This window comes from Lissotriton helveticus, chromosome 6 (assembly GCF_964261635.1).
Source record: "Lissotriton helveticus chromosome 6, aLisHel1.1, whole genome shotgun sequence".
Taxonomy (NCBI): Eukaryota; Metazoa; Chordata; class Amphibia; order Caudata; family Salamandridae; genus Lissotriton; species Lissotriton helveticus.
Window position 1 is genome coordinate 1,894,637,352 of NC_136067.1, and position 24,395 is coordinate 1,894,661,746.

At 41.2% G+C, this 24,395-nt stretch overlaps 1 protein-coding gene across 1 annotated transcript in view; it reads right to left on the minus strand.

The window, feature by feature from the left end:
* Positions 1–24,395, minus strand: part of NVL (nuclear VCP like) — a 502,294-nt gene that overhangs the window by 166,491 nt on the left and 311,408 nt on the right. The window contains exons 18-21 of the mRNA XM_078649847.1: positions 19,549–19,648; positions 15,105–15,211; positions 12,946–13,022; positions 3,870–3,958 (exon numbers count right to left, since the gene is read on the minus strand). Coding sequence (XP_078505973.1) covers positions 3,870–3,958; positions 12,946–13,022; positions 15,105–15,211; positions 19,549–19,648 — 373 coding nt within the window. The remainder of the gene's footprint in view (positions 1–3,869; positions 3,959–12,945; positions 13,023–15,104; positions 15,212–19,548; positions 19,649–24,395) is intronic.

Below are 24,395 nucleotides of genomic sequence, written 5' to 3' on the forward strand. Positions count from 1 at the left end.
TTTAGTCACAATTCGGTTTGTTCTATATAAATTCCTGCTCATAAATACATGAGGATTCAGAAAAGGGGGTGGTGATGAACAGAGTGCCTGTATTAAGCAGACCACTCTTACCCAGTCCAAAGATCAGGGCTTGATCCATCACCGTTTTTTAGCTCACTGCACCATCCCAGCTCAGAACTTGGCTATATGCAAATTAGTCTGTTCCTGTCCCAGTGCATGATGGGAACAGGGCAAACCAAACTACCAAGCCAATTCTTATACTGGGAAGGAAACCAGCTTCCGGGGACCGGTTTCTGCCATTTCAGGCGTCGTCGGCCCGGCTTGCTTGAATCCTGATGGTGCAATGAGCAAGGGACTCACATCTGAGTATACCCTTCCACGCTTATGGTGGACAAAATGATTCAGAAAAGGGGGTGGTGATGAACAGAGTGCCTGAATTAAGCAGACCACTCTTACCCAGTCCAAAGATCAGGGCTTGATCCATCACCGTTTTTTAGCTCACTGCACCATCCCAGCTCAGAACTTGGCTATATGCAAATTAGTCTGTTCCTGTCCCAGTGCATGATGGGAACAGGGCAAACCAAACTACCAAGCCAATTCTTATACTGGGAAGGAAACAAGCTTCCGGGGACCGGTTTCTGCCATTTCAGGCGTCGTCGGCCCGGCTTGCTTGAATCCTGATGGTGCAATGAGCAAGGGACTCACATCTGAGTATACCCTTCCACGCTTATGGTGGACAAAATGATTCAGAAAAGGGGGTGGTGCTCACTGCTCCATCAGGATTCAAGCAAGCCGGGCCGACGAGGCTGAAATGCCAGAAACCGGTCCCCGGTAGCTTGTCTCCTTTCTGGTGAAGAATTGGCTTGGTAGTTTGGTCTGCCCTGTTCCCATGATGCACTGGGCCAGGGACAGACTAGTTTGCATATAGCCAGGTTCTGAGCTGGGATGGGGCAGTGAGCTAAATAACGGTGATGGATCAAGCCCTGATCTTTGGACTGGGTATGAGTGGTCTGCTTAATTCAGACACTCTGTTCATCACCACCCCCTTTTCTGAATCATTTTGTCCACCATAAGCGTGGAAGGGTATACTCAGAGACATGAGTCCCTTGCTCACTGCTCCATCAGGATTCAAGCAAGCCGGGCCGACGAGGCTGAAATGCCAGAAACCGGTCCCCGGTAGCTTGTCTCCTTTCTGGTGAAGAATTGGCCTGGTAGTTTGGTCTGCCCTGTTCCCATGATGCACTGGGCCAGGGACAGACTAATTTGCATATAGCCAGGTTCTGAGCTGGGATGGGGCAGTGAGCTAAATAACGGTGATGGATCAAGCCCTGATCTTTGGACTGGGTAAGAGTGGTCTGCTTAATTCAGACACTCTGTTCATCACCACCCCCTTTTCTGAATCATTTTGTCCACCATAAGCGTGGAAGGGTATACTCAGACATGAGTCCCTTGCTCACTGCTTCATCAGGATTCAAGCAAGCCGGGCCGACGAGGCTGAAATGCCAGAAACCGGTCCCCGGTAGCTTGTCTCCTTTCTGGTGAAGAATTGGCTTGGTAGTTTGGTCTGCCCTGTTCCCATGATGCACTGGGCCAGGGACAGACTAATTTGCATATAGCCAGGTTCTGAGCTGGGATGGGGCAGTGAGCTAAATAACGGTGATGGATCAAGCCCTGATCTTTGGACTGGGTAAGAGTGGTCTGCTTAATTCAGACACTCTGTTCATTACCACCCCCTTTTCTGAATCATTTTGTCCACCATAAGCGTGGAAGGGTATACTCAGACATGAGTCCCTTGCGCACTGCTCCATCAGGATTCAAGCAAGCCGGGCCGACGAGGCTGAAATGCCAGAAACCGGTCCCCGGTAGCTTGTCTCCTTTCTGGTGAAGAATTGGCTTGGTAGTTTGGTCTGCCCTGTTCCCATGATGCACTGGGCCAGGGACAGACTAATTTGCATATAGCCAGGTTCTGAGCTGGGATGGGGCAGTGAGCTAAATAACGGTGATGGATCAAGCCCTGATCTTTGGACTGGGTAAGAGTGGTCTGCTTAATTCAGACACTCTGTTCATCACCACCCCCTTTTCTGAATCATTTTGTCCACCATAAGCGTGGAAGGGTATACTCAGACATGAGTCCCTTGCTCACTGCTCCATCAGGATTCAAGCAAGCCGGGCCGACGAGGCTGAAATGCCAGAAACCGGTCCCCGGTAGCTTGTCTCCTTTCTGGTGAAGAATTGGCTTGGTATTTTGGTCTGCCCTGTTCCCATGATGCACTGGGCCAGGGACAGACTAATTTGCATATAGCCAGGTTCTGAGCTGGGATGGGGCAGTGAGCTAAATAACGGTGATGGATCAAGCCCTGATCTTTGGACTGGGTAAGAGTGGTCTGCTTAATTCAGACACTCTGTTCATCACCACCCCCTTTTCTGAATCATTTTGTCCACCATAAGCGTGGAAGGGTATACTCAGACATGAGTCCCTTGCTCACTGCTCCATCAGGATTCAAGCAAGCCGGGCCGACGAGGCTGAAATGCCAGAAACCGGTTCCCGGTAGCTTGTCTCCTTTCTGGTGAAGAATTGGCTTGGTAGTTTGGTCTGCCCTGTTCCCATGATGCACTGGGCCAGGGACAGACTAATTTGCATATAGCCAGGTTCTGAGCTGGGATGGGGCAGTGAGCTAAATAACGGTGATGGATCAAGCCCTGATCTTTGGACTGGGTAAGAGTGGTCTGCTTAATTCAGACACTCTGTTCATCACCACCCCCTTTTCTGAATCATACATACATTTATTTATTTATTTATTTTTTATATTTGTATGGCGCACAGCTACCCAAAAAGGGTTTCCCGGCGCCGATGACAGAACGGACAACAGTAGGAGGAAATAGATGAATTGAAGGTTGATTTATTTCTGGAACAGCCAGGTCTTCAGGTTCTTTCTAAATCTGGCATAGTTGTCTTCCTTGCGAATATGAAGCGGGAGTTTGTTCCAGAGAGTGGGCCCCAGTACAGAGAATGATCTCCCTCCCATTCTCGCTAGTTTGAATCTCGGGGTTGAAAATAATGAGGGCTTGTTGTTTCCAGAGTGGAGTCCATTAAAAACATCCAGCTAAAAAACAAATCCCAATACCGGTCTCCTTACACTCGTTCTATAATACGTAATTTTAAAAAACTTTCAAAATGTTTTCTGGAGAAACATACAAACCATAAACTGTTGAAAAATAACAGCCAAAGCACTCCATCTTTTTCCCAATTAAGGAGATATCTGGTGGCACATTTTGCACTCCTCTAAACATCATCACATGAAAAAATATTAGGAAATAAAGACCAGGTTACGGAAGAAAGAACATGCTACAGATCCAGGCCAGAGTTTGGCATTTAAGACTTATTAAGGCATTATGGCCAACATCTGGATAAAGTTTGAGGAATTCCATTAAGATGCTTGTATCTCCTGTTATTTAATGCATATTTTAAGTCTGCTTCAATTGAAACTTTAAAAAGCATGTTCCTTCAATTGACACTTTAAAACCATATTTTTGTGATTTGTAACAACTTAATTTTGCACAATTTTAGAATTGCAAATTCTTTATATACAAAACTGAGTTAAAGAGCGACTGCCTATAGAAAATGTGTAGTATTGATAAAAAAGGTGCACAATGATAAGGAAGTGAGCACAGTCATCATAAAATAAAGTACTATGTGGTCTATGACGATTTATGAAATTTCACATTTCTACTTACAGAGAACATCAACAAATAACAAGCTAACAACTGTACTCTACATTTAGCCAAATAACATTCCCTAAAAATGTCTGCACTACATTTAGTCCAAATAACGTGCCCTATAAATGTAATCACCAATGAGACTGTCTTACCATTACTATTCTCCGAGCTTTGTCGTGCCATTTCTTGCCTCAGGGCAGTAATCGAAGCTTCACGTACTAGTGCAGAGAGATCTGCACCACTGTAAAAAAAAAAAAAAAAAAAAAAAAGAACAAAAAAATAAGCAAATAAATAAAAGAAAAAACACAAAATGCAATATTTATTACACACAGATACTTTTTCTTATAATTAATGGAAAAAAACACTATTGATGAAAACATATGGAGTAAAAATGAGCATAGAAACATTAAAAACTTTTCACACTCAAATTGTTTATTGTCTGAGACAAGGCACCAATTTAATCAATCGCTCTCTGATCCATAAATATAACTAATACTCCAACATCAATTGTCTCTACGTGTTTTACATCGCATAACCGCAGCACTTAGCGAAACATGTTTTCACCTCAGTATGATGTAGCAAGGGAAAATATGGTTCTGTAATTTTGCCAAATTGCTCAAATAGGTGTACCCTTCGTTATTTCAATAGTATCAGATGATAATTTGGGACTTTCATATTCAGTACTGCTAATCCATTCTTTTCTCAAAAAACTGCCTTAAGCAAAGGCACATTTCAAAACAGGCATCAGAATGCTTCATTTAAGAAGTCACAAGCTAAATCAAAATTGTCAAGCGAGAGCAACAGAATCCAAGCAGCCATGCATTACTTTTTCACTTTATTTACCTGTAATCAAATGTATATATTCTATTTTCGACCCTGTTAAAATGTGATTCCAATATAGTAGTACGATTTTACTTTTCAAAATCATCCATCGAGCTTTTAAAAATTGTAAAGGTTTCTTACACCAGCATCCTTCCGAATTACGTTATTGTTTAGCTTCACAGGAATTTTGTTAGGAATAAAATTACCATATTTATGCATTACATTTTGCTGTCCTATCTGTGTAATAACTGTGTTGTCATGTCATGTCAGTATGACAATATTTTTACTCTTTTCCGAGATGTTTTTACATATAGATTTTTATTACAATCACTGTTCACATGAACTGAGCAGTTCTCTCACCCAATCGGTCAATTTTAAACATTTTTGTTGTGGTTTGATAGTAACTTACATAAAGGTTTTGTACTTGATCATAACTGTGTGGTGTGTTGCTATAGATGAATTCTATCGGAAGGCATTGATTAATCCAAAACTTTTTAAAATTGTCCAGAATAAAACCTTATGAAATGCAGTGATTGGGCACTACTGGCAAAGAAGCAACATTTTCTTTTTGATGGCATAGCAAAATAGACTACTACCTACCGGATGACCTCACTGGTTAAAGATCATGTTCTGTGGGTCCCAATTTAACTTCCACTTGTGAGAAACACTATTTGCCCTGCTGAGGGCATTTTCATATGCAGTGACGACTCCTGGGAGGTGTTCTGCTTTCAGTGAGACTCCATGTTGAATAGCTCAGTTCCACAGGAGTTGTGCTCCTTCGGACAATTGCTGGAACTTTGTACGATCCTGCTTGTTGATGCAAAACATTGCTGTGATATTATCGGTACTTGCTAATAACAGTGAACTTTATGGCAAGACCGGAGGCTAATATTATGCAATCCTCTTTATTGCGCCACCTACAGCAGCATCTTCAAAGAACGTAGAACACAATAAAAGTTCTTTAGAACATTAACAAAGAGCCAGAACCTCCATGACTCTCTTCTTTTTTGCTGCTGCCCATAAGATAAGTCATGTTTATTATTTCTCTTAAACTTTACAGTTTGACTGAGTCTTGGTTTGTGTATTAAGAGGAATTTTGTTATGGTTTACATGTCGAGTATGTATATATGGGTTTGGATGAATCACTTCGAAATTATATGTTAATGTTGGTTTGTCATTTTCATGAGTATAAGATTTTAATACATAGCTTGTCTGTTTATTTTCTATAATTGTATTTTTTCACAATTTTATTTTAATTATGTACATTATTCAGTTTACCTCTTGGTTCTAGGACCAGGATTGAGTAATGAGAAGTTTTATGATTAAGAATCTCTTTAGCACGAGGTGCGCAAGGAAATTTTGTTTAATACGGCGCATTAGCTTTAGTGACTTTACTGATCGAGTTTTAATTTAGATGGGTTGGAGAGTTAAAGAATGAAGGATATTCAAATGGATGTGCGCATGTTTTGTATTTCGAAGGTTGTCTAATGACACAAAGTGGTTTGTTAGTTTCGAGAATGAAAATATTTTGCGGAGGATTATAGGCAATTTGGTTGTCTTTTTAGGTTTATGAAAGTCGATTTAAATTATTTGAAAACGGACAGTATTAACAGTAGCTTACCATTGTTTGGTGCACGTCAGAGGGTTCTAAATCGGAGCGGTCTTTGTAGAGTCTATCTAAGTATATGCGCGTGCTCTCATACGTCGAGTACACATGCGTTGAGGTATTTCGGTCTTCCTGTCTGAAACAGTCTGTCTGAGTCTATGCGCGTGCACTCCCACGTCGCCTACACATGCGTAGTGTTTCGGAGTTCCTGACTGAAACTGACAAGAGAAATTCACGTATTGAGAGACGGAGGAGATTTGGAGTTTACGAGGGTTATTTATTAGTGTAGGAAACTGAGATTTGAAGGTCGTTTATTTAAATAGTTGTTTGCTGCCACTTTTACAAATTGGAATAGGTTTATTTAGTGAGTTTTTTTACGTTTTAGGTTTTCAGTCTGTCAGAGGTTAATGCTATAACTCAGGGAAATTTAAGTATGGAGGAGAGAATTACACTTATGTTATCGAAGTTTGCTTGTGATTTAGATTCAAGAATGGATACAAAATTTGAGGAATTTAAAAAGAGTAGTGGTCTTTCTTCTCAGGAGGAACATTTTTGGTCAGCTGGTGAAGTTCAAGTGTTGGAGAGGAAAGGTGGAAAAGTAAACAGGAAGAGAAAGAATGTGGATTCAGATGGTTTGAAAAGTAAAAAAGCAAAAGCTTAATACACAGACTCAGGTTTTTGGCGTAAACGTGCAAAACAAGCAGGTGTCGCTTACATACATGGTGACCTAGAAAGAGGTCAAGGTAGTAGAAAACATACTACCGTGTTATGTGATGAGTCTTCAGGTAGTGCGGAAATAGAGTTAAGTTGTTCATCTTAATTTGATTTGGATGTTGAATTTGTGGATAAAGTTAAAAGCAATGAGGCGAAGACAAAAGAAAAGCCTGACGAGAGTGCTGGGGTCATGGATCCTTTAGGGGAGTCTACGTTTGATCCTATGATGATAAAGCACCTGTTATAACCTGAAAGGAGCCCGGCTCCACACGTCGCAGAGTATGTCCAGATGTGGCTCAGAAAGCAGATTCCAAAGGACGTGAGGTTGAGGCTCCGTTCAGAGTGTCCTAGACCAAGTCTAGCAAATAAGACTGCTTTCACACTTGAGCTAGATGCGAAAATTATTGCATTTGTAGCAAAAGGTGGTAAAGATCCGAAGAAAGGATTGGATAAAGGGTTAAAGATGTGTCAGGACAGATTGCTTGATCCTACAGGACCAATAACAAAAATATTCGATATGGCTGAAGAGGCCTATGTTGATAAGAAACAACTGGACATAGATGAACTAAGAGGATGGATTCAGAGGGCGGTGTGTTTGTTGGGGAATGCCAACACTGCAATTTCAGTTGAAAGAAGGAAGAGCATTCTCTTAAAAATGTATCCAAAATTGGTGGAGTTAGCCAACAATGATAGTGGATCTCATGCGAATGGAATGCTTTTTGGTGAGGCTTTTATAAAAGAGATAAGCAAGTATGTGGGTGCTTTTAGTTCTTTGGAGAAATCTCAGAGGGATATTAAGAAGGTTTTTGACAGTCAGGTTTTTGGCAGGGCCGGGAGAAGTAAAGGTAGTTTTCCCAGCCGTGGTCAAGGAATCACAAGGGCATCTTTTGCGAGGGGATTTAGAAATTACAACTAGAACTATCAACAACAGTCTGGATATCAACCTGGAGGTTTCTATCCTCAGAAGGAGAGAGGAAATTCTAGGGGAAATAGAAGATCAAGGTCAGGTAAGACAAGACCTTTTTGTTTCCCATGTAAAGTTGGGCGGCAGACTTGCCCAATTTTATAAGAATTGGTGTATGTTAACAAGGGATCCTCGGTGTGTTGCAGACGGTTTTGGGTTATTGAATAGACTTCATCGAAGATCCGGTAAAGTTTCATTGTCCACCAATGATCAAGTTCAATTCGGAGCTGTCAGGGTTGGTAGAAAGAGAAGTAAAAGAGTTGTTAATGAAAGGAGCGGTTGTAGAAGAATTGGAAACGTGTGCGTGGTTCATAAGCAACAATTTTTTGGTAGAAAAGAAAGGCAAGGGTATGAGACCTGTGATAAATTTGAAGAGTCTGAACGACTGGGTAGAGTACCATCATTTCAAGATGGAGGGTTTTCATATGTTGAGAGATATACTTCAGACAGGTGATTGGATGACTCGTCTGGATCTGAAGGACGCATGTCTGACAATTCCAATATGGTTAGAACACTAGAGATTTTTGAGGTTCAGATGGGGAGAAAAATTATAGAAGTTTGTTTGTCTTCCCTTTTGACTTTCCTCAGCCCCATGGTGTTTTACAAAGATGGTTCGTCCAGTTGTTGCATTTTTGAGAGAAAGAGGAATTTGTGTGATAATTTATTTAGACGACATTTTGATTATGGACCAGGGGAAGAGGAGAGTGGAAGAATACACAAAGTTAGCTGTGAATCTTTTGGAGAGTCTAGGATTCAATGTGAACAGAGAAAAGTCATGTTTAACCCCAAGTCAGGAAACTTAGTGTTTGGGTTTCATGATACACTATTCAAGGTCAGTTGAGGTTACCATCAGACAAGATAAAGAAAATAAGGAAGGAAATTCGAAGGGTTTTGTCTTTGAATGTTATGACTTTGAGGATGTTGGCGAGAATCGTAGGTCTATTATCTTCAACAATTCAAGTTATTTTTCCAGGACCTTTGAATTATCGTGCTCTTCAGAGGTTGAAGGGCAGTCATTTAAAGCATGGTATAAAATATTCTCAGGAGATTACTCTTTCTGGGGAGGCAAGATCAGAACTAAATTGGTGGCTAAAGAATATGGAGGCACGGAATGGGAAAGCAATTTTCGGAGTAAATCCGAAAGTGATAATAGAGTCCGATGCAAGTTTAACTGGTTAGGGGGCACGTTGTGGTGCAGTTTCGACAGGAGGAATGTGGATTGTAGAGCAGAGTCCTATGCACATAAATTATTTGGAGCTGTTGGCAGGTTCTTTTGCAATAAAGAGTTTTATGAAAAACAAGGCCAAATGATCGGTTTTGCTGAGGATGGACAATGTTTCAGCGGTGAGATATGTGAACAAGTTGGGGGGTCCGAAATCAAGGAACTTGGCGGATCTTGCGAGAGTTTTTTTGAATTATTGTCTGACTCAAAACATTTTGGTGCAGGCGGAGTATATACCCGGTCAGAAGAATGTTCAAGCGGATTGGTATTCGAGGAATCAAACGGATTCTAGCGATTGGATGCTAGACAGTTCGGGGTTTTGGAGGATAATGGAGTTGTGGGGTCCTTGCCATGTGGATCTGTTTGCAAACAGATGGAACACTCCGTTGGAGAAATTTTTCAGTTGGCGCCCAGATCCGGAATCAGCTGGGATAGATGCTTTCAGGCAGGATTGGAGGGGTCTTCGTCCGTATGCTTTTTCTCCTTTTTTGTTGATAACCTGGGTGACATTGCTGCTACGCAGGTGGAATGAGACAGTGGTATTAATAACTCCCCTTTGGAAATCTCAAGTTTGGTATCCCATCCTTTTAGAAATGTCGGTAGATTGTCAAATCCTACTTCCAACTTTTCCAGGCATTCAGAGAGGAGCTTTAGGAGAGTTTCCCGAGTTGGTAACTTCAAGTCAGTTGAGTCTGATGGCTTGGAGAATTTCAGGAGAGTCTGGGAAATGCCAGGACTTTCGAATGAGGCTTCTCAACTTATTAGAGAATCCTGGGCTCCTGGGACAAGGAAGATTTATAGATTGGCATGGCAGAAATGGTTACGCTGGTGTGTGGAGCGGGATTACGATCCCGTTTCAGTGGATGTAGTTTATGTGGTAAATTATTTGGCATCTTTGTTTGCTTCAGGTTTAGCGTATAGAACTATTAATTTGCATAGATCAGCTATTGCTGCTGGCCATGAGATGGTTAATGGTATTTCGGTTGGGCAAAGTCGTTTGGTAAGGAGATTGATGAAGAGTGTGAGAGTTTCCAAGCCCACTGTGGACAGGTATTCATCAGTGTGGGATGTTTCTTGAGTATTTAGAAAATTTGGGGAGTAACAGTCTTTTAGATTTGAGAGTTTTAAGTGGGAAGTTGACTATGTTATTGTGCTTATTGTCTTTTAGAAGGGTGTCTGATGTAAGAGCTTTGGAAGTGGGAGCTAGGATTTTTAATCCAGAAGGTGTTTGTTTTTATCTGTGTAGAAGAACTAAGACTAATTCAGATAGCATTTTTATCCTTATTTTGATGGACATGAGCAGTTGTGTGTTGTGCGTTGTTTAAAAGAATATGAGATGAGAACTGTAGGTATTCGTCCTACAAATGAGAATCAGTTGTTAATGTCATATAGGAAACCTCACATACCGGTTTCAACCCCTACTTTAGCAAGATGGGTGAAAGAAGTCATGAAGAACACTGGTGTTGATGCGAGTAGGTTTGGTGCACATTCTGTGAGGGGTACCTCGGCATCGAAGGCTTTTATGCTTGGAGGTGCTTTACATGATATTTTGAGGTGGGCAGATTGGTCGAATGATTCTGTTTTCAGGAAGTTCTATTTTAAGCCTGTGATGAATGCAAGTTCGCTGTTGATAGAGGGGCTTTGAACTTGCATAATATTACCCTCCGGTCTTGCCATAAAATGTAGATTTTCATCAGCCATGAGGGACAGAAAATCTGGATTTTATTAAAGACACAGAGGCTAATATTATCCCTCCGCTTCCTACCCTTGTTGGTAACAGTTGTTTGTTCTTTTTCAGCTTGTGGACAGCAATGAAAAAGGAAGAAGGATTTTATAGTATTTCGGATTATTTGTTTCCTGATTTTTTAAAAATGGATTCATAAAGACTTTTAATTATTTTACTGCAGCACAAAAAGAAGGAAGAGTCATGGAGGTTCTGGCTCTTTCTTAATGTTCTAAAGAACTTTTATTGTGTTCTATGAAGATGCTGCTGTGGGTGGCGCAATAAAGTGGATTGCATAATATTAGCCTCTGTGTCTTTAATAAAATCCAGATTTTCTGTCCATCAAGGCTGATGAAAATCTACATTTTCTAACCTTGGAAGGAACAATTGTATTCACTTTCATAATGCCCTTACCTTCACAACATTTATGTGAAGGTCCTTCTAATATGTAGTCCAGCGCAACAAAAATGTGGAGAATGCAAATGCAAATTTTCCTTTTTAGGAGTAACACCTTTATTATAGGTGAGGTGCAGGTGTAGGAGGGAAAATATGTAGGACTATAAACTGGACATAATGAGCTAGCATTTAATATGAAAGAAAAGTGGTTCTAGTAGTTGTCATGGGTTTCTGACAAATGCTCAGCTAGTCACGGAGATGGAAATGCAGAAGGCCCTCCCAAACATAAGCAAAATACCCTTATCGAACTTTGTTGATAATGTGAAGATTTCTGCCGAGAGGAAGGCATGAAGGACCATAACCAGTTATAACCAGTTCTTTTTTTTAAATGTAAAAATGATGTAAACTTTCAAGGGAATGTAGTAACCTGAAATCACTCATGATCATTTCTTTTCTTCAACAGATAAAAAGAGAGAAAGGATGAATTTATCACACCACTGCATTCAAGAGTCTTCATCAATTCAATTACTCAGTAATTATGCCTCGAGACTAAAAAATGAAATTAACAATTTCATGAAATCAGTCCTTTTAGAGCTATTACTACTTTCTTAATCTTTCCTTCATTCAACTGGTACCTTCTGTACTTAAGAGGGGATGTGAAGAGGGGCACAGGTTATATGGGACATAAATATGGCTAATGAACTGATAGTCCGGGGCATGCCATGGCACAATCTGTGGAATTGTCAGCTAAGAAGGAAGAACAGGACTGGCGTCACCAGGAAAATATATAAAGAAAAGCAGTCCCTGACAAATTTTCAGCACTTATAAGTCAACAGCTGCTGATAATAGAAATCTAGGTTTTTAGATGAAGTTGACGACTATATTATTACAAGATTAATATGAATGGCCTGCTGTGGACCATATGACAGTTGCTTTAGCCAAAAATGGAAATGGTGAAGTGGATCTTGAAAGGAGGAATCTGTCTGCCATAATGGTATCCGTAAGCTAAAAGGTGAAAGGTGAAGCCTCATGAAAGCTGAAAGATCCACTTGCCAATTAAGGATTTAGAAAAGCCTAGAAAGAGCGCCAGCTGGCCTTTCCAGATCCATTAATCCTTTGTAGAGGCAAAGTGATATTGGGAGACATGGCTAACATTTGAGAAAAAGAATAAATCCTTAAGAAACGCAAGACGCAGGAGATTCCAGGCTCTCAAAGAGGCAGTGCAGAAGAATCTATCCAGATTATATTCTTTAGGGCCGGATAAACTCAACCATGTCCTTCGGAAAATATTGACACTCCAACTATAAATAGGAATTTTGTTGGCCATTTCGCCACCCACTGTTGTCACCCCAACTATTCCATATGAAGACACAACAGAATCTAGCCACAGTGTATGTCAGTAATCAATTCCTTATGAACACAAGTGTGAATTAACTATGAAACCAAGAAGGGAGCCTGTAGAAAGCAGTTTAAGTAACTTAGATGTGGACGAATTAAACCATAAAGAACTTAATCTCCATAACAACATAGATTAAATCCTTTGACTCAAAAATATGTTATACAACTTTTGATTTACATGTTGGCAACATGCACGGTTACAATATCGTTACTTAAAATAATGAACCTTATTATCAGGTTCTAAGCAGCAACCAATAGAATGAAGACATACACCACTAAAGTGTTTAGTAATGTAATGCCTCAAAGCCCAAGATGGCTGCCTTAAACCTTGCAAGGTGAAACACATTAGGAAAACAAATTCAGAAGCCAAAAGGCATACTCACGTGTAGCAATCACAGCGTGTGTCCTGAGCAATCTCTTCCAGGCTTACATCAGCTTCCAAAGGGGGTCGTGTGCCACCCTACCAAGAGAAGGAAAAAAGTCTAAGAAAATACAATGACGCAATGGCACTGCATGAAGTATAACGCATTTTATAAACAAGATGCATCTAAAAATCAATTTTATTGAATGATCTAATCTAGCCCTTAGGTGTATCTAAAAACAAAAAGGCTATAAAAGAGGCTATACCAGTGATGCTCTGCTTCTTTGGTGAGGAACACACATACAATTAGTATGCCACATACTTATCCATTTTAAAAGTGCTTTGTATTCATCAATGATGGTAAGAGTGTGTGGTTCTGCTTTAGCTGCTCACAACTGAAGTGACTTATTTATTTATTTCAATCGTTTGTGCACCAGTCTTCACTCTACAGAAAATAAAGTCCCTCTTCTCATTGTAACCCCTCCCTTATCATACATCCTTCCAATTGAGAACAAATCAACTTCTTGGAGCCCAACCGGAGTTCAGTTTACATACTACTACTAACTTCCACTGGCCTGGAGCCATATTTCAGTTGTGAAAGCAAATAGTGTTACAGCTTCACGCCTCTGACCAAGCGGACTTTTTATCAAGTGAGTCCAGAAATCATCTAAGACCCTGTATCGCTTACAAATGCCAGGGATACATTCTGCCAGGAATATTCTATTTACGGGATAAAAAGCATGTATTCTTAATCTCTCGTTTTGCAAAACTATACATAATCTTTTTGTCACAAACATCGTATAAACTTGACAAAAAGTAATTCCTTAAAACTGAAATTCAAAACATTTACTGCAGATACTACAAGATCACTAGGTGTGAGGCACTTGCTCCGATGCCCTGTACAGTATTTACATTCATGTAGTGCTTCATACTCCTGGGAGGCTACAAAGCACTCTGATTTGCATAGGATTTCTGGGCACCTTTTAGGAGGTTAGGGTTAAAAGGGTGCTGGGTGAGACACATCGAGATAGGAGGTTTCCTCAGACCCTCCATTGGAACTCACTCCAGGGATAGCCAAAGATGAACATAACATTTTCTGCACTTAGGAGTGCTCTATACATTTGCCTTTTCGAATGGTATTTTGACAGTAGCAGTGACCCCCTTCTGTTCCTCATCCACGTAATTCTCCAGCTAGAAACAAAAATAAAATGTCTATCGGGTATACTCTAAGGACATGCCTATCAGTGTTAGACTAGCACTCACCAGTCGCTGACTACATCACCTCTAGAACCACTGTCTAGTGTACTGAATATGTAAATAGGTACAGTGTTTCTAAGAGAACTACTACTGTAAGAGTCAATAAATGATTAACATTATAAATAAAATGACAGGGTACACACAATAAACTAATTCTACATGAGGGTTTTTGTGTCAAAGTTTGCACTGACTGCTTATTCACCAGTGCCTTCGAGAGGTAGGTTTCTTGCTTTCCGCTGTAGGTTAGACACAGTTTTACTGACATAGGCATATTAGCAAAGAAGCAGAAGTCTGTGAAAACATTTCAAATGCCTCTTGCAGGTCTGGATTAGATGAACCATAGGAATTGTTCATATGGTGCAAGTATGGTTTCCAGCACAAAGGAATAAGAGCGCTATTGAGGACTTCCCTACATGATGGACGGAGGACGAATCGAACATGGCCGCGGGAGCAGTGCTTGAGACCCATTGGCTCACAGCCAGAGAGAAAAAAAATGATGTGGATGGCTACTAATGTGTTATTGTTTATGCCATCAATGTTTTGTGAAGTCCTATCCAATGAGGATCATGTGAGTAGATGAAGAATGTATTATTTGAGACCAGTTAACACAGCTTCAGGTCTTGGTACTACTGGCAGGGGTATCCAAAAGAGATGGGCATTGGAGACTGCCTGACATAAAACAACCCAAAACACTCATCGGAGCTAGGGAAGTATTTTGTGCAGAAAAGAGAAAGGTTCCGAGTCAACTGTATGAGAATAAAGAGAGGCATTTAGTAGAGGATCACATGGTACTCATCTCTCCCAAGCACCTGCCATATGAATTTGGTGCATCATCCCATGTGCCCACCACTAACAGCAAGTGACCTTTAGGAACTCAAGAAATCATGATACAGCAAAAAAAAATAACATTTTAAATGTACCCACTTTTGTGATGGTCTTCAGAATGGCATAGCGATCCATGGGAGGTGGCAATCCCACGTACAGAGTTTTATCCAGTCTCCCCGGACGCAAAATTGCTCGGTCAATTATATCTAACAGCAAAGACAAAAGGAGAAGTCACAAATTAAAAATGAAGACAAAAATACTTCAAGAAAGAAGACACTTTGCAAAGACAACGTGATAGATGGATATGTGAATGTTAAAGGATTTACATTCATTAAACAATTTCAATCAAACTATGTCCTAAAATTACCTGACAGCAGTGACGATAGGGAAAGGATGGGGAAGTGTCCCACAATCATCTATTATTTAGACCATTGTTTAGCAGTCGAAGTTGTGTTTATACAGATAAACATAGGGAATGCGAACAGCCAAAACCATTCATATAAAACAGTTAATTTAGAACACACTCCAATGAAGGTACCGAGGAGCCGAATGGGCACTTGGGATTGGCCAAGGTCTCATGTTTAATTATTGGTACATTAGGGATTAAGTAAACGTGAATTATTAATGGCATTGAAAATCCCAGGTGCATGGTTATAGTTTTAAGGGCCGGCTTGACTGTCTGTATGTGCGTTTAAAGCTAGTTTCTGGGTTAGAATATGTATAGCCTGGAATCCTTAACAGGTTTGACCAGAGAAATAAGGTGCCAGATACAGCTTAGGGTGAACTCTTAAATAACTTAGCAAGGCTTCACACAATCGTTTTAGCCTTCTTTCCGACAATGCAAAGAGGGATGGGAGCAGGCCCAAGAATAAGTACTTGGATGACCAAAGAAGTATTCTAGATTATGACAGCATGTGACTATGATTCTATAAAATGAGGGCAGTTCCACTAAATGTGGAAATTGCTTCTACGGAAAATGGCATTCCAGGCCATTTTACAGAAGTCAAATCAGACTTATGTCATTAATGCACCCGTGCATCAGTGTACTGAAGAGGACATTCCATAGAAAATGGTAAGGGGGCTGTGGGTTCGGGGGGAGTGGAGAGGAATAGTGAGGAATCTGCAGACAGATAGATCAACTAGAAAGGCTGTTACGAAGGTAAATAATTTGTAATACAAAGACGGTTGGTCAGGTACACAGAAGGCCAAAAAAACAGATAAATAAGACTTCACTGTGCTCACTGCAAGGCCTTACTTGGATAACGAAAGAACAAACCATAGAACATCTAAACGGTTTGGCTTGCAAAAGGTCAGTGTTTCAGGACAAATCTAAGTGATACATTTATTCCAGTGCTCAGTGCAGACCGATTTCATGGAAAGTTGTCAGGCCGCAAGGACTACTTTAACCACTAAGGTCAGCTAATCAAGTGCATTAAGTTTTTGCAGCTCAATCTCCACACATAGAGGTGTATGGTGTGGAGACTTGGATGAAGACACCCTACTCTGCTACTAAGAAGGTAGGGTGTTCTGAAGTGGAAGCCTGATCGGAGGACAAGGAATGGCTACCACACTCTTCTGGCCCAGTCTGGTGTGATGAGAACGACTTGGACCAAGTCTATATTGATCTTCCTCAGAACCTGATGCAGGAGAAGTATCAGTAGAAAAGCATTCTGGCCCGCATCATTCCAGCCTTAATGCATCTACCAATTAGCACCTTGGAGAACTCTTGACACTGTGTGATCGTAACATTGGCAAATTGATCTAGCCTGGGCATAAGTTATTGATCAAAGATAGCCTGCTCCACCTCAGAGGAAAGGAGCCACAAAGGACAAAAAGCAATCAGCTTCTGGAGCTAAATACCATGGAAGCCTTTTGGGATTTAATCCATAAGTCACAATAAGTAATTACTTTTTGATCAATTAAGTTATCACTTTGCTGGCAGACCACTCTTTTCTAGCAGACATTGCCGGTCGTCATGTAATTGCTGCAAACTATCCTTTATATAATGGGTTCATTAATATCTACTCTAAGCATTTCTGTCCCGAAGATGGTTTTGTTTATTGATTTCATGAGCGACTGGAATGTCAATGTAACTTAGCTACTTGCCACTTTACAAACAAGTGTCTTTGCATCAACAATGCATACTACGAACTGGGTGAGTGATCAACTGATTACCTTTTTTCGCACGAGTGGAATCATCACTTGTATTTCTTTTCTTGATGAATAATTCTGAATATCTTTTTAACGCGAGATGTTTTGCTGTATGTTAAAATTTACACTGCATGTTGTTTAATTTGTAAAATTGAAAATTCTGTTCAATGTAATCTTTGTTCAATCTTCTGAAGTAATTATTATTAGGACGAACATCTTCTTGAGAATTAACTTTTTGACAAAGTAAGTTGTTTTCTGGTGATATATTTGGGAATGCTTGCCTCATGTCAATATGTGGTTTACACTGTTCATGTACAGTTACTATAAGACTAAGAAAGTTTGAAGCATTCATTTAAATAATAATCCCCTTGGTGGCTCTAAGCTTGCAAGGAATTATTGGGTTGCCACCTCAGAAAGGCAACACTAGTAGTCTGCCTGATGTGATCTAGCATTCAGGGACCTTGCTACATGTTTCCAAGCAGAAAGATGTTCTGCTGGTTGAGCCACCTTCAGAGGCATAGTTCCTTCCTTGCACAGTATCAGTGACATTACTGTGCCCTGCTTGTTGAAGTATCACCTAGTGGTACTGTTATCCATGAGGACCTGCACCAGCCAAACTGATGCATGAAGCTCAATAGACTGACATGGGTAAGCTCTCCAGTGGAGCTCAGAAGTGTTGTAGCTCTACCTCACCCAGATGCCCTCCCCCAAACCCAGCAGTGATGTGTTTATCATAACCATGACGTCTGTTTGGGAAGGAAGAGTGGCCTGCAACAGGTCAGGTTGGCATCTGCCAGCCACTAGTAAAAATCCTACACCATCTCCTTTGAGATTTGAACAGAGTCAGAGAGGCAACCCCAATGTTGGGGCCACTGAGGATCCCCTGCAGGGCCTGCTTGTGTCACCTGGAGTTCGGAATGAGGAGGACACTCAAGGCCAAGAGACCAAGAAGGCTCAGAGCCATTCTCACTGAAATCCAGGACTAATCTCAAAACATCAGGAACATTTCAAGAATGTCCCAGACTCAATGAGGCAGAGGAAAGGCCTTGAACGACACAGTGTCCAGAACTGCCCTGATGAATAGAATTCTCTGCATGGGACTTAGGCGGGACTTTAGATCATTGATGGTAAAACCCAACAATGTCAGGAGTTAGATTGTCATCTGCAGGTGGTCTGTGACTGACTGAGACAAGCCTGCCTTTAGCAGCCAGTCGTCAAAAGATAGGAATACAAGTGCTCTTGACATCCGATGACTTGGGAGCAACCTCTGCCATCACTTTTGTGAACACCAGAGGAGCAGACGTAAGTAGTGCTTCTGGTCTATCTTGAACCGTAGGTAATGCCTGTGGGATGCATGAGGGCTATATGGAAATATGCATCCTGCAAATCCAAGGATGCTGTCCATTGCCCTTCATGATCTGAGCCAATGGCAGAAGTCCAAAATAGGCCTGTGGAACTAGGAAGCAATGTGAATAGCATCCTTTCCCAACGCAGAGTATGGTATACTCTTGATGGCACCCTCGGGGAACAGAAGACTGGCTTCCGGCTTCAGGACACCACAGGGCTCCTCCAAAAGTAGCTGTGGTGCTGTAGGAATGTGGAGTGTAGGATAAAGAATGAGCAGAGCATAGCTCCTTTGACTAATCTGTAAAACCTACCTGTCTGAAATGATGGATCTCCAGCAGAAGAGATGCCATATTCTACCTCCTACTGACCAGGCATGTACCTGGCGGGCAAACTAAAGTGGCAGGGGAGAAAGAATCTGAGGATCATTACTCCTGCTAGTTCAAAGGGTGTCTACTGGTGCCATGGCGGCTGCCCGAAAAAAAAGACTGGGTTGGCTGTTGTAGTATCGATTGGGAGGATTGACATTGCCTGTAAGCTAGCCCTCTTGAATAGCTACTGAATTTTCTGTACCGGTAAGGAAATTGTTTATTCTTGTGTCAATAACCCCAAAGAATGTACTGCTTTGTCATTGTCCTTACATTGTTCCAATGGAGAACCAGCTTTTTCTTCAAAGCGGCTAGAGCGATCGAAGGGCATGCCCATTAGTAATGCCCGCACATCTCCAGAAAACCCAGTTAATTGCATTGAGGTGTGCTTTCTGAACATGGCACTGGTGCCGATAATGTTGCAGATGAAGTCTGTAGTGTCCGGACCAGTCTGTAGCACATACTTGGCTGCATCCTCGCCATCATGTATGATGATGCAAGCCTTTGCCAGTGTTTCCTCATATCCATTTCACCCAGTGTCTCCCCAGCTCTCTCCATGTTTTAAAATTGATATATAGCTGTACCCATTAAAAAATAGTCTAACCTGGAATGAAAATTGGGATTTTGTTCCAATAAATTATTTTACTCCAAAATTCCAAAAGTAGGTATAAAATACTTACCTGGACGGTTAGTGGCAGCCATTATGAAAACCTGCCGGCGCCTCTCGAGCCCATCCATCTCTGTTAACAACTGGTTTACCACCCGAACACTTGCCCCAGCCTGTGAGAGCAAGAAGAGGTGCATCAATTCATCTTCATCACCATTTTTGTTTAAATCTGTTTATTAAACATATACTTTTTCTTTGTAGTGTACACACACATATATATATATAGCTTTGGGTCTCGTGTTCCTTGCTGCTGCGGCGTCCAGGAGTTTTGGAAGTGCCCTCCAGTTTTGAGCGTTGTCGTAAATATATATATATATATATATATATATATATATATATATATATATATATATATATATATTCACAGAAAAAACCATAGGTTATAGACCATATATAGTTAGGAATTAGCATTTAAAAAACCTTATTTTACTCACACAAAACCATTGAAATTCCATATATAGTTAGTTGCACTAACTATATATCGCGCACCCGCAATCCACTGCTGATCATGTCACATATTACATCATTCATGACATGGTCAGTGACATCACTGATGACATCACTGATGACATCTCAAATGACATCACTGATGACATCACTGATGACAACATCCAGTGACTGTATGTTTCTGTAAAGTTAAAATATGTCTTACATATTGAAGAATGAGTGGATGTATAAGTGTCTGGATGAAGGATTTAGTAGGTGCGTGACTGACTGTATGAGTGAGTGATTAAATGTGTCTCACTGAATGCATGGGTTAGTGACTAAACTGTCTTAATTTGTGCATCATTATGTCTGTTGTTCTGTAAACTGCTGCATGTGTTGATCATTAGCTATACGAGAGGCTATATGTGTTATTAATTGGTTGCCCAAGTATTTCTATGGGAGATTGAGTTTGTGTGGGGGTGGCTGGAAGGTGTGTGACTCTATGCATAGATGTGTGAGCAGTTTATTCACTAGGTGTATGAGTTCAAGAGTGCATGTGGAAACAGCTACATGGGCAGTTGACTGTGTGCATGAGTGTATTGATGAGTGAATGGATATCTCAATGCTACATGTCATAGTAAGTACATATGTAAAACACAGTACATGTGAGAGTTGGCATATATAAATAACTGTGCATGAGAGCCACTGAATGAGTGAGTGGTTGTATCGATCATTGTGAACTTGTATCAGGGATTGTATAAGAGAGTAAATATGTGTTAGTATATGTTTCAATAAGTAAGGTGTGTTTAACTGTATAGTTGAAGAAATGGAGGTGAGATTGTTTCTTTGCATGACTGACTGGGTGTGTGAGTAACTCCATGGATGAGTGGCAGTGTGTGAGTGTCTGTATACACTGAGTGTATCTAAGGTTATATTAGAGTCTGAAGAGGTTTATCGTATTAGCACAAGAATGATGTCAAATGAGATGTCATCAGTGATGTCATTTGAGATGTCATTAGTGATGTCATCAGTGATGTCACTGACCATGTCATGAATGATGTAATATGTGACATGATCAGCAGTGGATTGCGGGTGCGCGATATATAGTTAGTGCAACTAACTATATATGGAATTTCAATGGTTTTGTGTGAGTAAAATAAGGTTTTGTAAATGCTAATTCCTAACTATATATGGTCTATAACCTATGGTTTTTTCAGTGAATTTTCAAGGTTTTGTAAATGCTAATTCCTAACTATATATGGTCTATAACCTATGGTTTTTTCAGTGAATTTCAATGGTTTTTTAATAGCAAATATCATAAGCTGTCGAATGTCAAGTACGTGGTAAGTGAAAACATTTTCGTGTTTATGCACACTGATCTGCTTTGAATGGTGCCCCCCCCTCATTTCTATTAGGAGTACTCTCTCTTTGCAGATAGTGAAAGGTAGTTAACGCAGGCGTTTGCCCCCGTTGTAATCCGTCGTGCCTGCTTCTCTCTCCATTTGATTGATTGTTATCCAAGTATTTACTGTTTTAGAATTAGTTCTCTTTGGTTCATTCTCTATTTACAAACAAACACAGAGTCGCAATACTCTGTTTAGTCTTTGCAGATAACGAAAAATCGTGTAAAAAAAAAGAAAAGGAATCGAGCAAAATCAGTAGGCCACTAATGGGATCTCTTTTTGACCTCGCTAAAATAGAAACATTAGGAACAACCCCTCATGACAAATACAAAACTAGTGAGATGAACTGAACTCCACACAATGATGGCTGCAAAACAGCTCGGCTCCGCCACCCACCCCGCCCAAAATAACGATAAAGAACGGCTGCCATGATTGGTTGCGGAATGGCCACGACGGAGCTACGAAATGGTGCTGCTCTCATGCTAACCCCAGCTTCAGTCTGAAACATCCAGAAACACTGTAGACTACCAATTCGATCAGTTCCGGTAGCGCCCCAATGTAACCCGGTAGAGAAGAACTAGCCCTCCCCTCTTTGACTGATGGTTCTTGTTGCCTGTCCCTTCTGTTGCCATTTAACAGAACTATTTAGCCTGCTGAAAGGGGTTGTGTTCCGACCGCTGGTTGGTGGAGACATTTTGACTATATTCTGTACCTGCGTTGTCGCGTAATGCGTCATATGACGCGCCGCGTTAGCGCATCCGGAAGTCATCCGGGGCGCGCAGCGCGTAACGTAAGCATAACAAGTCATGTGACTTGTTAATAAAACTTTTCATTGGTTCATTTTACTTTTCTTATTGTAATGATGAAAGGCTTGGTCATATGACCTAAAAATTACGCTTTTCATTACTTCCGAACATTATTTTTTCTTAAATATATGTTATAATGTTCCAGGCTAATGTACTTTCCCGGAAATTTTACAACTGTCCTGCAAGTAAAATATATTCTTTTTTCGAGAAAAAGAGCGTTTCTTCGTCCCATGACGGAGCCGTTGAGCAAAAGAGGGTCGACCTGCTGTCTTAGTCGCCGATACGCCTGAATATGAGATTCTTATCGATCACTTTATGTTGCAGGAATAGAAAACACAACAGCCCTTGACCATTTATCTTTACTGCGTTCCTTCGTATTATACCTTTTACCCTTCATGTAATTGGTCTGCTTTATTTCACTTGCCTTTTAATGATTCTAAAACAGTCACTATTATTAAAAACTTTACCAATGTATATACTACTACCATGTTTCCTTTTAAAAACCTTTATTGTGAAAATGTCATTATACAAATACGAGCCTATAACCACGTGGGCCTGCCACAGAGCAAACTGTAATCGTATATGATGAATAGACATTTACACTGTAGAGGAACGTAACGGGCGGGCCATTAGGTTGCAAGAACTAAGGTGTCTAACAGTTACGGAATCGGTGGACGTACATTTTATAATTAAAATACGACAGGGCCAGTTACAATAAAATTATCTAGATATACATTTGCGGGCAAGTACCATGGGTGACGTTAATTCGAACTTTCAACAGTACAGTAATCAATAACACATCAGAACTTAATATCAATAGGGATGTCGAAATAGTCAATCAATTCTCGTCCCCGCCCGCCATGTGCTTCAAAACTGCATACGTATCTCGTGATTTCAAGGTTCTGCAACCAGTACACAACAAGGAGTTACGAGTCCCATTTATTCCGGCGCCATTTTGGGCGAGGACGGGCAGGTCCAGGATATAGTCAAAATGTCTCTACCAACCATCGACTATGATGATGTTCATATGCTGTATTTATTAGAGTAACACTCATCTGTCCACATGAAATTAATTTGCCACAATCTAAACATGTCATTTTAATCTTTCCAAAGTTCTTCTAAATATTTGGGACCGTTTCCCTTGCCTCTGAAGCTCTCAGTGCCACTTCTTTGATGAATGTACTAGCAGGTCAGGGGTTCTCCTCCAAATCTCTCTTTTATGCAGCACTATAATTAATTGGTGCCACCTCTCCATATGACGATGCATGGTATAGTTACCACAACTATATTTTTTTTCGGTTCCTCTGGAGAGTTCATCGTGGCAGATGAAGCGTGTAACGTACCGGGCATTTACCTTTTTTTGCATGTACAGGAAAGGAAAAAAAAATCGAGCGTCCGAGTTCTAAGGTGTCCCAGGGCCATTTTAGTGGACCAGGCCCAAATCCAAAGAACAGGCCGCCATTTTGAGAGTCCTCTTGCAGCCGCCTGTCGCTGTAGCATCAAGAGCAGCCGAAACTCAGCTGAATGGCAACTGAAACGGTAAAGGGGCGCCCCACTACAGCAGACGAGCCTCCACCTAGGAAGGCCCATTCACGCCGGCTCCCCCCCCCTTCGGGCACCCCACGCCGTTATTCGGAGCAGTATTGTAGGATGGCCACACCAGTGCGGCAACTTGCTAGACATCACCTCGGTGGTAACCGAATCTCAACGCCTTGTGGTGTCTTCTATTCAAAAAACATTGTTATGCTGCCTTCGACCTATTCGCCGCAAGTGCGCACACAACTCAACTGCATAGCTTGCTAGACACCACCTCGGTGCCATCCGGATCTTGGAATGTCAGCACCTTTTGGTGTCTTCTCTTCAGAAAATATTGTTGCGCTGCCTTTGGCCCCATTCGCACATCAGTCCGCTACTGACGCCATCTCACAGGCTAATGGGGCGCCCCACGCCGACTTTCAGCATTGTAGAATGACCACACCAGTACAGCAACTTGCTAGACATCACCTCGGTGCCATCCGGATCTCGGCGCCCCACTGCAGATGAAGTGCCTCTCAACTATGAAACCACCACGGTGACATCCGGATCTTGGCGCGTTGTGCTGCCTTCTGCCTATTCGCACATCGGTCCGCTACTGACGCCATCTTACAGGCTAATGGGGCGACCCACGCCGAGTTTCAGCATTGTAGGATGACCACACCAGTACAGCAACTTGCTAGACATCACCT